This window comes from Aspergillus wentii (genome assembly GCF_001890725.1).
Source record: "Aspergillus wentii DTO 134E9 unplaced genomic scaffold ASPWEscaffold_2, whole genome shotgun sequence".
NCBI lineage: Eukaryota > Fungi > Ascomycota > Eurotiomycetes > Eurotiales > Aspergillaceae > Aspergillus > Aspergillus wentii.
Genome location: NW_024467833.1, coordinates 4,240,796 through 4,253,292, shown reverse-complemented (window position 1 = coordinate 4,253,292; position 12,497 = coordinate 4,240,796). Strand labels below are relative to the sequence as shown.

The window sequence follows — 12,497 nt, the reverse complement described above, 5'->3', positions numbered from 1 at the left end:
TAGGTAAGCAGGCTGTTCCCTAGTATTACTTACTGTACAAATGAAGATAGCGAAACCATGACAGAGTCGAATTACAACACGATGATCATGATCGATTATCCTCGAGCGACGGAAAGAGACTGGGAATAAATCTCTTCATATCTTGGCAGGATATTGAAGTGTTGACCCACCGACAAGCAATAAGCAATATGGAACAAGAACGTTTAAGATATAAACAATTACTCGAAACCAGCAGGTAATCAAGACTTATCAAGAACTAAAACGGGCCCTGCCGATGCTTGGACGTTGTTTATCTTGTCCTTCTCTATCTGCGGAACGTCTTATCTCGGCCTCGCAGCGGAGCCAATCACCCGCCGCTATTGTTGTGATCTTTGATAAGAAGCGATCTGCAGTACAACAGCCCACCAATGATGGATGTTGGATTGAGTGGTTCTCTTCCATTTCATAGACGACAGTCAGGGTGGACTGGGGTAATCGTGACTGCAGGAAGTTGACTAGGTTGACTTCCAGTTTCTGCCGACTGTCAATGTATGCATCCATTACGAAAACCCACTTCCTTATCGACTTTTTGTCAACGGCGTATGCTTCCTATCTATGCCCCAGATCAGATTATTATCATCTTTTAAAACATGCCGGTCACCATGATGTCTGCGAGTTCGGAGCTGCAGGGTTTCTCCAGTCTTTTTTCGTCGACTATATCAGTCTAGGGTTGTCCTTCCCCAGAATTTCTGTATCAGACACAATCGGATATTTTACAAAAAGGCTATTCACAAATCCCGTGACTGACTTGAATTGAGACTTGATTGAGATTGAGGATAAAGTCCGATTGACCCTTGGTGTTGACCTCTCGGTCTGTATCCTTCATGGCCTCTGGAGAGGCCAAGTTTGTTGCGCCTCTGTCGCAGGGGTTTGGATATGGAATTATCATCGGGTTGGGGTTTGCTTTTGCGCTGGTGATGATCTTTATTACTTGGGCTCTCAAAAGGTGTGTGCCTCCTATGGGATCAGAGGTTCATCGCTCGATGTTGGACTGACAGATTCATAGGTACCAACATGAAGTCCAAACATCCGAAATGTTTTCAACGGCTGGAAGATCCGTCAAGTCTGGTCTAGTCGCTGCTGCGGTCGTGAGTAGTTGGACCTGGGCTGCGACTCTCCTGCAATCTACTGCTGTGGCATATAAATATGGTGTTTCGGGTCCATTCTTTTACGCATCAGGTGGGTCATGGAGATATGCAATGCGCTATGGACAGCAGACTAACAAGGTGTTACTATAGGTGCATGTGTACAAATCATCCTATTCGCAACCCTAGCCATTGAGCTTAAAAGACGAGCTCCCAACGCGCATACCTTCCTCGAAGCCATCCACGCTCGATACGGACACACTGTCCACGGCGTCTTCATCGTATTCTGCCTCATGACAAACATCCTCGTTACAGCAATGCTGCTCACTGGTGGTTCCGCCGTTCTGACATCCTTGACTGGAGTGCATACAGCTGCAGCCTGTTTCCTCCTTCCCATCGGTGTGGTGCTTTATACTCTCTTCGGTGGTATCAAGGCTACGTTTATCACGGATTATATGCATACAGTGGTTATTATCGTTATTGTTTTTCTTTTTGCATTTTCTGCTTACGCTACGAATGCGGAGCTTGGATCGCCTGGAAAGGTGTACGATGCGTTGGTTGCGGCCTCGAAGCGTCACCCCGTTGATGGCAACGCTGAGGGAAGCTATCTTACTATGAGATCGAGAGAGGGTGGGATTTTCTGGATTATTAACCTCATTGGTAAGTCGCGTTGACTGCTTGATTAAATCTTAAACCGTATACTGATATGGTTACAGGTAACTTTGGCACTGTTTTCCTTGACAATGGATACTACAACAAAGGTATGTCTATGAGGCCCTATAGACTGTCTGATTGTATGCTTACTCTACTCCAGCTATTGCCGCAAGCCCAGTTCACGCCTTTCCCGGATATGTCATTGGAGGTCTCTGCTGGTTCGCCATTCCCTGGCTTTGCGCCAGCACCATGGGAATATCAGCCCTGGCCTTGGAGGGCTCTCAACGTATGAGCGCAGACGACGTTACCGCTGGACTTGTGCTGCCATTTGCTGCAGTCAAGCTACTAGGCTACAGCGGAGCTGTCGCTACGACGCTCATGATCTTCATGGCTGTCACATCAGCTTTCTCTGCCCAGCTGATCGCCGTCTCTTCGATCTTCACCTATGACATCTACCAAGCCTACATCGACCCATCTGCCAAGGGCAAGAAGCTTGTCTGGGTCTCCCACATGTCTTGTGTTGTTTACGCGATCATCATGGCTGGGTTTGCGACAGGATTGTTCTATGCTGGAATCGGCATGGGATATCTTTACCTTCTCATGGGTGTTATCATCTCTTCTGCCGTATTCCCTGGTGCCATGTCTCTTCTTTGGAAGCAACAGAATTGGATTGCCGCTGCTGTTTCTCCTCCTTTGGGTCTTGCCGTGTCACTCATCGCTTGGCTGGTGACTACGAAGAAGCAATACGGTGAATTGACAGTCACAAGCACTGGCGAAAAGTATGCCCTCCTTCCTACTAAATATGCATTGAAGTATCACTAACAACACAACAGCTACCCCATGCTCGCAGGCAACGTAGCAGCCCTCCTCAGCCCAGTCATCTTCTCCCCCCTCCTAACCTACCTCCTCGGCCCCCAAAATTACGACTACAAATCCATGGCAGCAATCCGCAAAGTCGACGACACCGAAGTCGCAGCCGAAGCCCACGTCGACATCGAACTCATCCCCGGCGAAGCAGACCACGCCACATCCGCACAAGCCGAGGAAGAAGAACGCCAACTCAACCGCGCAGCGCTATACTCACGCACTCTCACCATCGCCATGGTACTGTGCTTCATCATACTCTGGCCGATCCCCATGTACGGCTCTTCGTATGTGTTCAGCAAACAGTTCTACACGGGCTGGGTGGTTGTGGGTATTATCTGGCTTTTCTGTACGACGTTTGGGGTTGTCGTTTTCCCGCTGTATGAAGGACGAGAGAGCATTATTCGGGTTGCGAGGTTGATGTCGCTTGATTTGATGGGGAAGAAGAAGGCGGCGCTTGATGGGAGGGGGTCGGCTGAGGATACGCCTATGCCTTCGGGTGCTGTGACTCCAATGGAGAAGGTTGGGGAGCAGCCCAAGTAATGTGATGATTTGTTGTTCTGTTTCCTGTTTATACCCCAGCCTTGCTTACATTAATCAATAAGATAAGGATTTGAAATATCTTTCGCGGTACATCCATTTTAATTAAAAAAGGCTCATCTTAACCCTCGAGGTATCTAGGCAACACAACACCACACAGCAAATAAACAAATAAACAAAACTGAAAACATCGAAAAGAAGCAAACCCACTAGCTCCCCACTCCTCACTTATACCCATAATTCGGAGGCGGGGCCTGTCCCTGTTCCTGTCCTTGAGGCAGCGCTCCATGCGCATACACCTGCGGAGGCGGCTGTGGACGACCAGGTACTACACCCGGAGGCGGCCTCGTTTCTGGGGTGATTTCAGGGCGATCGCTAGAATATCTGTTAGTATCGTGCGCATCCACTTTACGGGGTTGGGCATGGTGAAGTGCGGTGTTTCACGCACCGTAAGTCCTGGGTAAAGCGACATGTATAGCATGTTACTTCCTGGATGGATGTAAGTATATGATGTAGATTAGATATGTGAGCGGAAGACTGACTTTGTATTTATGCATTGCGAGTGGGATCACAGGCTATAGAAGGGGAAATGGGTAGTTAGATGACTGAACCTAACATTCTTCTATCCGACGGATAAAGATGAGATGATGCATACCACAAAGCAAACGGTAAAGAAAGGCCTGAATTAATTGATTAGCTTTCGCAACTTGAATAGAGAAAATAGACAGGGCTAAATACCATCGAGTCACGCAATGCCCATTCCAATTCCCACCTGTATATCAATTAGCGGATTCCCAGGTACGAACAAAACAAAAGTAAACAACAGCAACCAATTAATCAATCAGTTAAATGCAAGTAAGTACTTACAATTATAGCAATAAGCCCTAACATGCTCATATCCCTCCAGCATGGACGAGAACTCTGTTCGCATCAAGCATATAATTAGTTGAGGTCATTCTTACCGTACTCTTGACCTATCGTAATAGGTACGGGAGTAGGTACAGGTACGAGTGCTCCACTTACCATGAGTTCCGAACGTGATGCAAATAGCCATGGTGGACTAGTTCGGCGCAATCTGAACGAGAGGCAAAATGCTGAATATATTAAATGTTTGAGAGGCCACGCTTCTGAATGATGCTGGATAGTGTAATGAGTGAAGAAAGAAGGTCGAAGGGGCAAGACAGGCAGCGCTGTTAATTCAGGGCCGTGACGTGTGGCGCTGTGGCTTGGCGTTGGGCTTGGCTTGAGGGCGGACGGCACGTGCTTGGCTGGGGTAAGGTGGCTGTAGGTTCTGTCTGGCCACGAAGTGTATGTTGGAGAGATAATGTTGAAGATGAAAGATAGTATGATTGTTGGATTAGGTTGTTAAGTATAGAGACAGTGGTGATTTTCTTCAATTTACAAATATGGTTCTGTTCTTATGTTTTATGTTGCACGTGTTCGTATGTTAAATATATCTAGAGCAGCCATATACAAGATTGCTTCAAGACAGCTGAAATTTTGATGTACCAGTGTTTAAATAAACGGCCCAGAAAAAGAAACAAAGATTCGGTTTAAAGTAGTATTGCCGCTAAAAAAGCAAGAATTCATCCAGTGCGAATTGCCGTAATACGTAGATAGGGTAAGTATCCGGGTCCCTCTATCGGATACGGCAATGAAGAGGACCAAGTTTCGCAAGACACAGTCCTCCAGCTACTCGAGGCAGCAGATCGGTGTGGCTTCTTCCGAGAGCAGGCCCAGCAGAAGTACAGAGTTGGCCCTCTCGCCCGGATTGTAATGGGTTCACGTAGGTTTATTGGGTCTTGAAGAGGAGAATGGCGCAGTGACCGAGGTAGAAGTAGATGAAGTGTTTGGTCTCTGCAACGAACGGTATTAGCAGCCACTCAAGACTAGTATGTCCAACACTCACCATGTGTGACGAAGCTGCCAAAGTTCCGCCCCACCACGCAATGCCATGTTGCGCCCTTGCGCGAATCGAACTGCGATGAATGTGAGTAACGATAAACCAGTCGATTGGTGAGGGTTGCTGACTTCTCTCTTGATGTACTGGGCGATATCCTGAACACAACCAATATGTCAGCCAATATACAGCGCATAAGATCACAAGAAGCTGACCTTTTCAATGTGGTATTTGTCCATCGCCTCAATCGCTAAGAAATTAGCCACTATCAACCCCCCTGAGTCGACAGAGGGTCCATACCAAGTTCGATAGCCTCTTGCTGCATATCATCCGTCTGTTACACCATGAGTATCCTGAGACCGAATCGCTGCAGCAAAACACCATACCATATCGACGGACTTAATCTGCGCTAAACGTCATCCTTTTAGCCGATTTCGTTACACAGTCATTCCTGCCCGATGCTCACCTTCCAGCTTCTCCTTCTTTTCGGCAGCCATGATTGCGTTTGTTGAGGGATATGGTAGAGCAAAAGATATTTCAAAATTTAATTACTTCGAAGCTTGAGATATAGAAAGCACCTCTTTGCACAGACGTCCGAAATGGTACACCTTGTCAAGCCATCGTAGATTGCGCGTGCGACGGCATCGCGTTGACAATGGAGCACGGACCAGCGCCCGCTTTCCTCACCGCCTTCGGCACTATAAGGAAGAAAAGAAAAAAAATTTCATGGCTTCTTTTTTTTTTTTTTTCCTTCTTTCCACGGCAATGCCACAAGACACAATGGAGAACACAAGAGTGTTCGTCTCCGGGCTTCCGCCCTCATTCTCTAATGAGCAACTTAAAAAACACTTTGCATCTCGCTTTCAAGTTACTGATGCTCATGTGCTGTCCAAACGCCGCATTGGCTTTGTCGGCTTCAAAAGCACAGAAGCAGCCAAGCAAGCTGCAGCTTATTTCAACAGGACGTATGTTAAAATGTCCAAGATCTCTGTAGAGATTGCTCGACCGGTATGTCTCCTGCTATTCAATTCTTGTCAATTTCTTATCGCCATCGTGCACGCTGACCGGTCAAGATGGTCTTGAAACTGACCAGTATTTTTTAGATTGATTACAAGCCTGTTGAGGATGCTCACCAAGCTGCATCAAAACATGGCAAGGCATCTAGTTCCGATGACTCGTCCAATGCGCTTAAGCGTAAGCGGGATGGGGACGACAAAAAGGACTCCCAATTGCAACAGTATCTTTCTCTGATGCAACATTCGTCCAACACGAAGACGTGGGCCAATGATGAAGATTTAACTAGGCCAACTGAACAACAACCCCCCACAAATGATCAGACGGTCACTGCAGCTGAACCTGCCGAGGAACTCACGCATGCGCAGAAGAAGGCCAGGGTCAACGGGCCAGGGGAAGCTTCAAGTTCAAAGGTTACCGGTGATTCGGCAATGACCCTTGGTGGAGAAGACTCCCAGCCCGAACCGATGGTCGTCGACCAAAGTGGTGCAGATGGTAGTTCTGAGCAACCGGAACAAGATCAATCTGTCGTTGAAGCTGAACCAAAGAGCGACGCTGACTGGCTTCGATCAAAGACCAGTCGTCTTCTGGGTCTCCTTGACGAAGATGAACAGGCCGAGTTTGTGCAGGAGGCACCCGCCCCGACGGCTGCCCCAGCTAAGCCAGACCCTGAACCCCACAGCCCTGAGAACGTCGACTCTGAGCCTCAAAACCATGTTGAGGAACCGCAAGAAGCACCTGAAGTTGACGCAAACATTGAACTCATACGCAGTTCTGCGCGGTTATTCGTGCGGAACTTGTCATATGAGGCAACGGAGGCCGATCTGGAACCTATATTTGTTCCCTTTGGAAGGATTGAAGAGGTCAGTAGTTTTCCATTTTCACCCCAGTTCCCTAAATACCAACGTTTCTTTTCGCCCAAATATTGGTTCGTCCATGAGGGCTGCTCGAATGATGATCATCCTGATAGGGACATCAGATGCAAAGCACATGATGTGAACAGGTCAAGAGATTTTAGTAGATGCTTCTTGTTTATCTGAAGAGCAATGAAACATGTTTACCATCTTGAAATTTATTCACTCATCTCAATATGACTTGATGCTGATGGTTACAGATTCACATCGCTTTCGATACGCGGTCAACAACCAGCAAAGGATTCGCCTACATTCAGTACGTCGACCCTCATGCTGCCATCGAAGCCTACAAAAGCCTGGATGGAAAAAACTTCCAAGGACGTATTTTGCACATCTTGCCGGCCTCTGCGAAGAAAACATACAAGATTGATGACTACGATCTGTCAAAGCTACCCGTCAAAAAGCAGAAGCAGATAAAACGAAAACTCGAAGCTTCGTCATCTACATTTAGTTGGAACTCGCTTTATATGAATGTGAGTGTTGAATATCAGCGTCAAGCAAAGGTCAACGCGCTAACGATTGTCTAGGCTGATGCTGTGATGTCCTCAGTGGCGGATCGACTTGGTGTTTCAAAAGCAGAGCTTCTTGACCCCACGTCAGCAGATGCTGCAGTAAAACAAGCACATGCTGAAACGCATGTCATCCAAGAAACTAAGGCCTATCTTGCTGCGAATGGTGTCAACATTGATGCATTCAAGCAACGAGAACGTGGAAACACGGCGATCTTGGTAAAAAACTTCTCGTTTGGTGTCAAGATTGATGAACTCAGAAAAATGTTTGAGCAGTACGGTCAACTCACCAGGTTACTAATGCCCCCTAGTGGCACAATAGCGATTGTTGAATTTGCAAGACCAGACGAAGCACAAAAAGCATTCAAAGGTCTTGCATATCGCAAGCTAGGAGACTCGATTCTCTTCTTAGAAAAAGCACCCAAGAATCTCTTCGAGGGAGCAGCTGCACCGCTTAGACCTACTCCAGAGACCAAGGCTGTCACACAAGGCTTTTCTACTGCCGATACATTTGCTGCAGACGAACCTGATGAAGGCGTGTCGACTGCAACCCTATTCGTAAAGAACCTTGCCTTCTCCACGACTAATGAAAACTTCATTGATGCCTTCCGGCCGCTGGACGGCTTTGTATCTGCCAAAGTCAAAACAAAGCCCGATCCCAAACGGCCTGGGCAAACGCTCAGCATGGGCTTTGGTTTCGTCGACTTTAGAACAAAAGCCCAAGCCCAGGCTGCTGTTGCTGCGATGAATGGCTTCAAACTTGACCAACATGAGTTGGTAATCAGGGCATCTCACAAGGGCGTGGATGTTGCAGAAGAAAGAAGACGCGAAGATAACGCAAAGAAGATTGCGGCAAGGAGAACAAAAATCATTATCAAGAACTTGCCGTTCCAAACCACGAAAAAGGATATCAGGTCACTCTTTGGTGCATATGGGCAACTTCGCTCTGTGCGAGTTCCTCAGAAATTTGACCGGTCCGCTCGTGGTTTTGGTTTTGCTGACTTCGTAAGCGCTCGTGAGGCGGAAAATGCTATGGATGCGCTGAAGAACACACATCTTTTGGGTAGAAAGTTGGTTTTGGAATTTGCGAACGCGGAGGCGATCGATCCTGAGCAACAGATTGAGCAGATTGAGAAGAAAGTAGGGGAGCAGCTTGACAGGGTCAAGCTCCAAAAACTCACAGGAACTGGGCGGAAGAAATTCACTGTAGGGGCCCAGGACGACGAGGAGGCCTAGAGTCCCTTCTCCCTGTTGCTAAAGGCAGTCACTGCGATGGTTTTTGATATCATCCCTTGCTTGGTTGATGTCGAAGTAGGTTCCCCAGGTCAACACGTTCCTGTCGCTGTCAGAAGCACGACGTGCATAACGCGTCCTGCACTGCATCCGACCTTATGCACCCTATATCCTAATGAATCTTTTTTTTGGCCATCCCATCATAATGTTTCTTAAGCTATCAACTCAAGGCGTGCACTCCATCTAAACTTTGACGCCTTGGATAGGAACCCTCAAAGTACGGGCGCTCCCTCCTGCCTTACATTCCAAATGGTATCATCTTGACAAGTTATACATTCCTCCCCTTCTGTTGTTCAACGACAAGCATTCTTGAAGTGTTCATTGCCACTCTCGCAACCCTCCATGGAATTCTCCGTACCTGCTTGGGCAACGATATTCGATGACCAAGCCGTGCAGTAAAATCCCCGAACCGCTGCTCACTGGTTCGTGCTCCCTGGTCACCCCCTTGCAGGTTATCATCCGCTTCCTCTCGTGCCTTTTCTCTGCTCCTGATTTGCTGCGGCAAGGACAGCCACTGTCTTCCTGTCCTCCACAACGACCTTGGACGCGTGAAGTTCAGAAGGTCCCGCCCCGGTGATGGAGGTTACGTTCGAGGGGTGGCCCATCCAAACAAGCAGCGTGCTCGAGCAATGTAGTGCCTTCCCCTCCCCAGGGGAGATGGTTTCTTATAAACACCATGCTGTTCGCTCCCACATTCTCTTTCCCAGGTTCTTACATTCTCTTGAAGCATCTGCGTTCTTGGTCGCCGTTTGTGACTGTGTGCTGCGTTCTTTGCCAGGCAGCAAGCATTTTGAAGTCCTCAACAGCTTTCTCTTTGGAATCCGTCATTCTTCCAAGAACTATATCCAAAGTGGTGGACTCCATGGCTACTGACTGGCAATCCGAGTATATCATCCCGCAGAACCAGCCAACCCTAGAAGGTGTTGGAGCTCACTCAAACCGGGCTCTACGGAACACCTCTGGAAATGCACAGTCATATTCTGACAGCATAGGGAACAGCAATCCCCCGGGCCGGGAGGAGCATCTCCAGCATTTGGGTTACAAGTATACTTACCCTCCGGTTCCTTTCAATCCTCAGCCAGTTCCTGCTCCTGTCAGGTACTGCGATCCCCAAATCTACCACCGGCTCCAGCAAAGGAAGATCCGGCGTCAACACTCGGTGGGCCCGAACGCATCTAGCTCTAGGAGAGGAAGGAGTTACCTCAATTCCCAAAAGTATCTGGAGTACCGGGCCCGGCCTCGGCGGGACACTGGCAAGGATGGAGAACCAGTATGGTCGGACCAGCTTGAAGATGCTTTCCAGAAAGGTGAGATCAGTCGAATATGATTTTTTGGGGGGGAATTCTGTGATAACAAAGAAAAAGCCCTAGAAGCAAACCCCCCAATGGGCAGGAGAAAGTGGTCCGAACGAGGAAAGTCATTTGGTCGCAATGAACTCATTGCCAAGTACATCTTCAATGAGACTGGCAAGAAGAGAAGTAGGAAGCAAGTCTCTAGTCACCTGCAGGTTCTCGACTCTTTCTTGAAAGGTGACCCGGACTGTGAGTTTCATATTCCATCATGATACGCGTAAAAGGGAACATTAGCTGACAAATAAATTGTAGGGGAAAGACTTGTCCGAGAAGACACAAAGGGTTCGAACAGCCAGCACCAGTCAACTGGGCCAAGGTCAAGAAGTTCAATGGACTATCCATTCTCCAGCCACCGCAGCAATCCCGTCCATGCTTCGTTTTCGGATCTCAGGTCAACACCTTCTTACGCGGGGACAGAACCACCTTTCGCGATGAATTCTTCCATGCACGATACACGTCTTAACGTGGTCCAGGGCATCAATTTCAACATGTATCTCAGCCCACAGGAAGATGGTCGCGTGGAGTCCGCCTTCCATATGTACACTCGACAGGGGAATCCCCAGCGACCTGTTGCACCCCCCAGAGCCCTTGATAGCATCGTGAACTGGCCGGGAACATTTCCCCATCTCAAGGAATTGCTTGACGATACAAACAATTCTCTGGACAGCGACATCATCCTGTTGGAGTCCAACCTCGAATTAGCGAATGAATTCCCCCCGCCGGGCTCAAAAATTGGAGCAAGCTTGGAATTAGACTTCAAGCATCCGAACACGCGACATGTTCATATGGTCGATCAGATGAAAGACTGGAAGTACAGCACCTACCTGTATCAAGGCGGCCAACTAATCAACGACAAGCATTTTTCCTCCGATGGACCAATCACCACTAAAGCCAGGATCTTTTTCATCCCCGAGTGGTGGGGGGCACTGTTCAAGGACCTGATGGTAGAGAGACAAAATTTTGAGAGAAATGGTCAATATCAAGAGGGTTATGAGCATACCAGAAAGTACTTGGCTCAGCTATCAGCAGTCCAGGTGATCCGAGCGATTCCTAAGTCTCCACGACTCTCCGGCCAATACATGGGGGATAATTATGAAAAACCAGTTGCTGTTCTACTCTGGAAGTTTCGGCAAACACGACCTCAAGAGGTTGGTACGACCACATGGACACGATTGGTCCCGCCCCCTGCGCGGATTCCGGCAAGCAGCCCACGACCAGCAACGGGAACTGGCTCCCTCTCATTCGACTCGATATTGAGCAGACCGATCCAACCCAGCTACCAACTTCCTCAGCCGCACGAGATTCTTCACCCCAGCAGCACTGCCCATTCACACTGGCCGTTGTATGAACCACCCCAGGATAACATCCCCACCATGTTTAGCACTGCCGAGCCTTTCGACTTGCTGGGCCCGATTTCCAAGCCCGAAGATAGCTTTGGTAACAAGCCTGCGGTGACTGCAGTACTAGAATTCCCCAATTCGCAACCGGAAACTAGCCAGCCGCTCAATATCCACACCTCCAGCGGTGGATCTTCCATGATGAATGTCGTCAACGATCTTTCTTTGCCTCATCCTAATTTCACGACATCTCCCATAGGCCATGAGACCAATTACATGCCTTCTCAGCATGATGTCAGTTTCCATGACAGCAACAGTGTTCTGAACACTTTCTTTGGACCTGGGGCACACTCTATCAACGAAATCGGCCACAGCGATGTGTCTTGGCCGACAACCACCACCGCTATTCCCAGTGATGTTGGTGACAACTACAGTCACATTCCGTTCCACACTTCTGAACATCAGGTACCAGTATCCAGAGAGATGCCCCAAAGTAACAGCTTCGAAAGCTATTTACCGCAAGATGAATGGATAAAGATTGTGGGCAGCATGCCCGACGACCCTAGCATGCATGGGGCAGGTACCGATCATGCTACTTCTTATGCGGACGCCGGCACGGTTGAAGCCATTTAAACAGAAGGGGAAAAAAGAACCACAAAAATATCAAGAAAAGAAAAAACTGCTATATGTTGTTAATGATAATCGTAATGGGCACAAAAGTGTATTTTAATATCCATTTGCTTCACCAGTTGGGAGTCTGGGGACGGAGAATGGGCCGCTTTTACGCCTTATATAAGGGCAAGGAGGATTGCTTTTTTTTTTTTTTCTGTCGCATACTATTTTTATTCTCTTTTTATTTTTGCTTCCATTCTATCGAAGTCTCTATAGTTCGAAATAGCAATCTTGCACTCCATAATTTCTTCAGCCACCTCCAGAACTGCTTGTCGCATGTGTACTCCGTAGCAATGTCCTCTATATCCATTACCTACCACAAGA

The 12,497-nt window shown here is 48.1% G+C and overlaps 5 protein-coding genes across 5 annotated transcripts; 3 read left to right on the top strand and 2 right to left on the bottom strand.

The window, feature by feature from the left end:
* Nucleotides 1–375: 375 nt before the first annotated feature.
* On the top strand, nucleotides 376–3,517 carry ASPWEDRAFT_150991 (sodium:solute symporter family protein). Its single transcript, XM_040829591.1, has 6 exons — nucleotides 376–985; nucleotides 1,046–1,218; nucleotides 1,278–1,784; nucleotides 1,841–1,885; nucleotides 1,939–2,557; nucleotides 2,612–3,517. Exons 1-6 carry the CDS (start codon nucleotides 864–866, stop codon nucleotides 3,183–3,185), a joined length of 2,040 nt encoding a protein of 679 aa, XP_040693351.1. The 5' UTR covers nucleotides 376–863; the 3' UTR covers nucleotides 3,186–3,517.
* Nucleotides 3,388–4,351, bottom strand: ASPWEDRAFT_37494 (rhodopsin family protein). Its single transcript, XM_040834699.1, has 7 exons — nucleotides 4,206–4,351; nucleotides 4,050–4,103; nucleotides 3,921–3,954; nucleotides 3,838–3,862; nucleotides 3,725–3,757; nucleotides 3,631–3,671; nucleotides 3,388–3,557 (listed from the first exon to the last, which is right to left on the bottom strand). Exons 1-7 carry the CDS (start codon nucleotides 4,234–4,236, stop codon nucleotides 3,407–3,409), a joined length of 369 nt encoding a protein of 122 aa, XP_040693350.1. The 5' UTR covers nucleotides 4,237–4,351; the 3' UTR covers nucleotides 3,388–3,406.
* Nucleotides 4,352–4,565: 214 nt separating this feature from the next.
* On the bottom strand, nucleotides 4,566–5,613 carry ASPWEDRAFT_37492 (dynein light chain DYN2). Its single transcript, XM_040834698.1, has 7 exons — nucleotides 5,549–5,613; nucleotides 5,469–5,491; nucleotides 5,383–5,416; nucleotides 5,298–5,332; nucleotides 5,214–5,240; nucleotides 5,092–5,161; nucleotides 4,566–5,039 (listed from the first exon to the last, which is right to left on the bottom strand). The coding sequence occupies exons 1-7, from the start codon at nucleotides 5,577–5,579 to the stop codon at nucleotides 4,975–4,977; spliced, it is 285 nt and encodes a 94-aa protein (XP_040693349.1). The 5' UTR covers nucleotides 5,580–5,613; the 3' UTR covers nucleotides 4,566–4,974.
* Nucleotides 5,614–5,862: 249 nt separating this feature from the next.
* On the top strand, nucleotides 5,863–8,755 carry mrd1 (RNA-binding ribosome biosynthesis protein MRD1; the record flags this gene model as incomplete). Its single annotated transcript, XM_040830471.1, has 4 exons — nucleotides 5,863–6,090; nucleotides 6,186–6,959; nucleotides 7,211–7,483; nucleotides 7,538–8,755. 4 exons carry the CDS (start codon nucleotides 5,863–5,865, stop codon nucleotides 8,753–8,755), a joined length of 2,493 nt encoding a protein of 830 aa, XP_040693348.1.
* Nucleotides 8,756–9,674: 919 nt separating this feature from the next.
* On the top strand, nucleotides 9,675–12,134 carry abaA (transcription factor AbaA; the record flags this gene model as incomplete). The annotated part of the gene is made up of 3 exons (XM_040837296.1): nucleotides 9,675–10,119; nucleotides 10,177–10,353; nucleotides 10,417–12,134. The coding sequence occupies 3 exons, from the start codon at nucleotides 9,675–9,677 to the stop codon at nucleotides 12,132–12,134; spliced, it is 2,340 nt and encodes a 779-aa protein (XP_040693347.1).
* Between the last annotated feature and the right edge of the window lie 363 nt (nucleotides 12,135–12,497).

What these genes read in the sequence shown, in the direction of transcription:
- ASPWEDRAFT_150991 (XM_040829591.1), top strand. Translation starts at nt 864, where the DNA reads ATGGCCTCTGGAGAGGCCAAGTTTGTTGCGCCTCTGTCGCAGGGGTTT. An exon ending in CTGGATTATTAACCTCATTG is followed by an intron (nt 1,785 to 1,840) that starts GTAAGTCGCGTT and finishes ATATGGTTACAG; the next exon opens with GTAACTTTGGCACTGTTTTC. An exon ending in GTCACAAGCACTGGCGAAAA is followed by an intron (nt 2,558 to 2,611) that starts GTATGCCCTCCT and finishes ACAACACAACAG; the next exon opens with CTACCCCATGCTCGCAGGCA.
- ASPWEDRAFT_37494 (XM_040834699.1), bottom strand. Translation starts at nt 4,236, where the DNA reads ATGGCTATTTGCATCACGTTCGGAACTCATG. An exon ending in CATCACGTTCGGAACTCATG is followed by an intron (nt 4,104 to 4,205) that starts GTAAGTGGAGCA and finishes TGATGCGAACAG; the next exon opens with AGTTCTCGTCCATGCTGGAG. An exon ending in GGGCATTGCGTGACTCGATG is followed by an intron (nt 3,863 to 3,920) that starts GTATTTAGCCCT and finishes CAATTAATTCAG; the next exon opens with GCCTTTCTTTACCGTTTGCT.
- ASPWEDRAFT_37492 (XM_040834698.1), bottom strand. Translation starts at nt 5,579, where the DNA reads ATGGCTGCCGAAAAGAAGGAGAAGCTGGAAG. An exon ending in AAAGAAGGAGAAGCTGGAAG is followed by an intron (nt 5,492 to 5,548) that starts GTGAGCATCGGG and finishes GATGACGTTTAG; the next exon opens with CGCAGATTAAGTCCGTCGAT. An exon ending in TGGCAGCTTCGTCACACATG is followed by an intron (nt 5,040 to 5,091) that starts GTGAGTGTTGGA and finishes CGTTCGTTGCAG; the next exon opens with AGACCAAACACTTCATCTAC.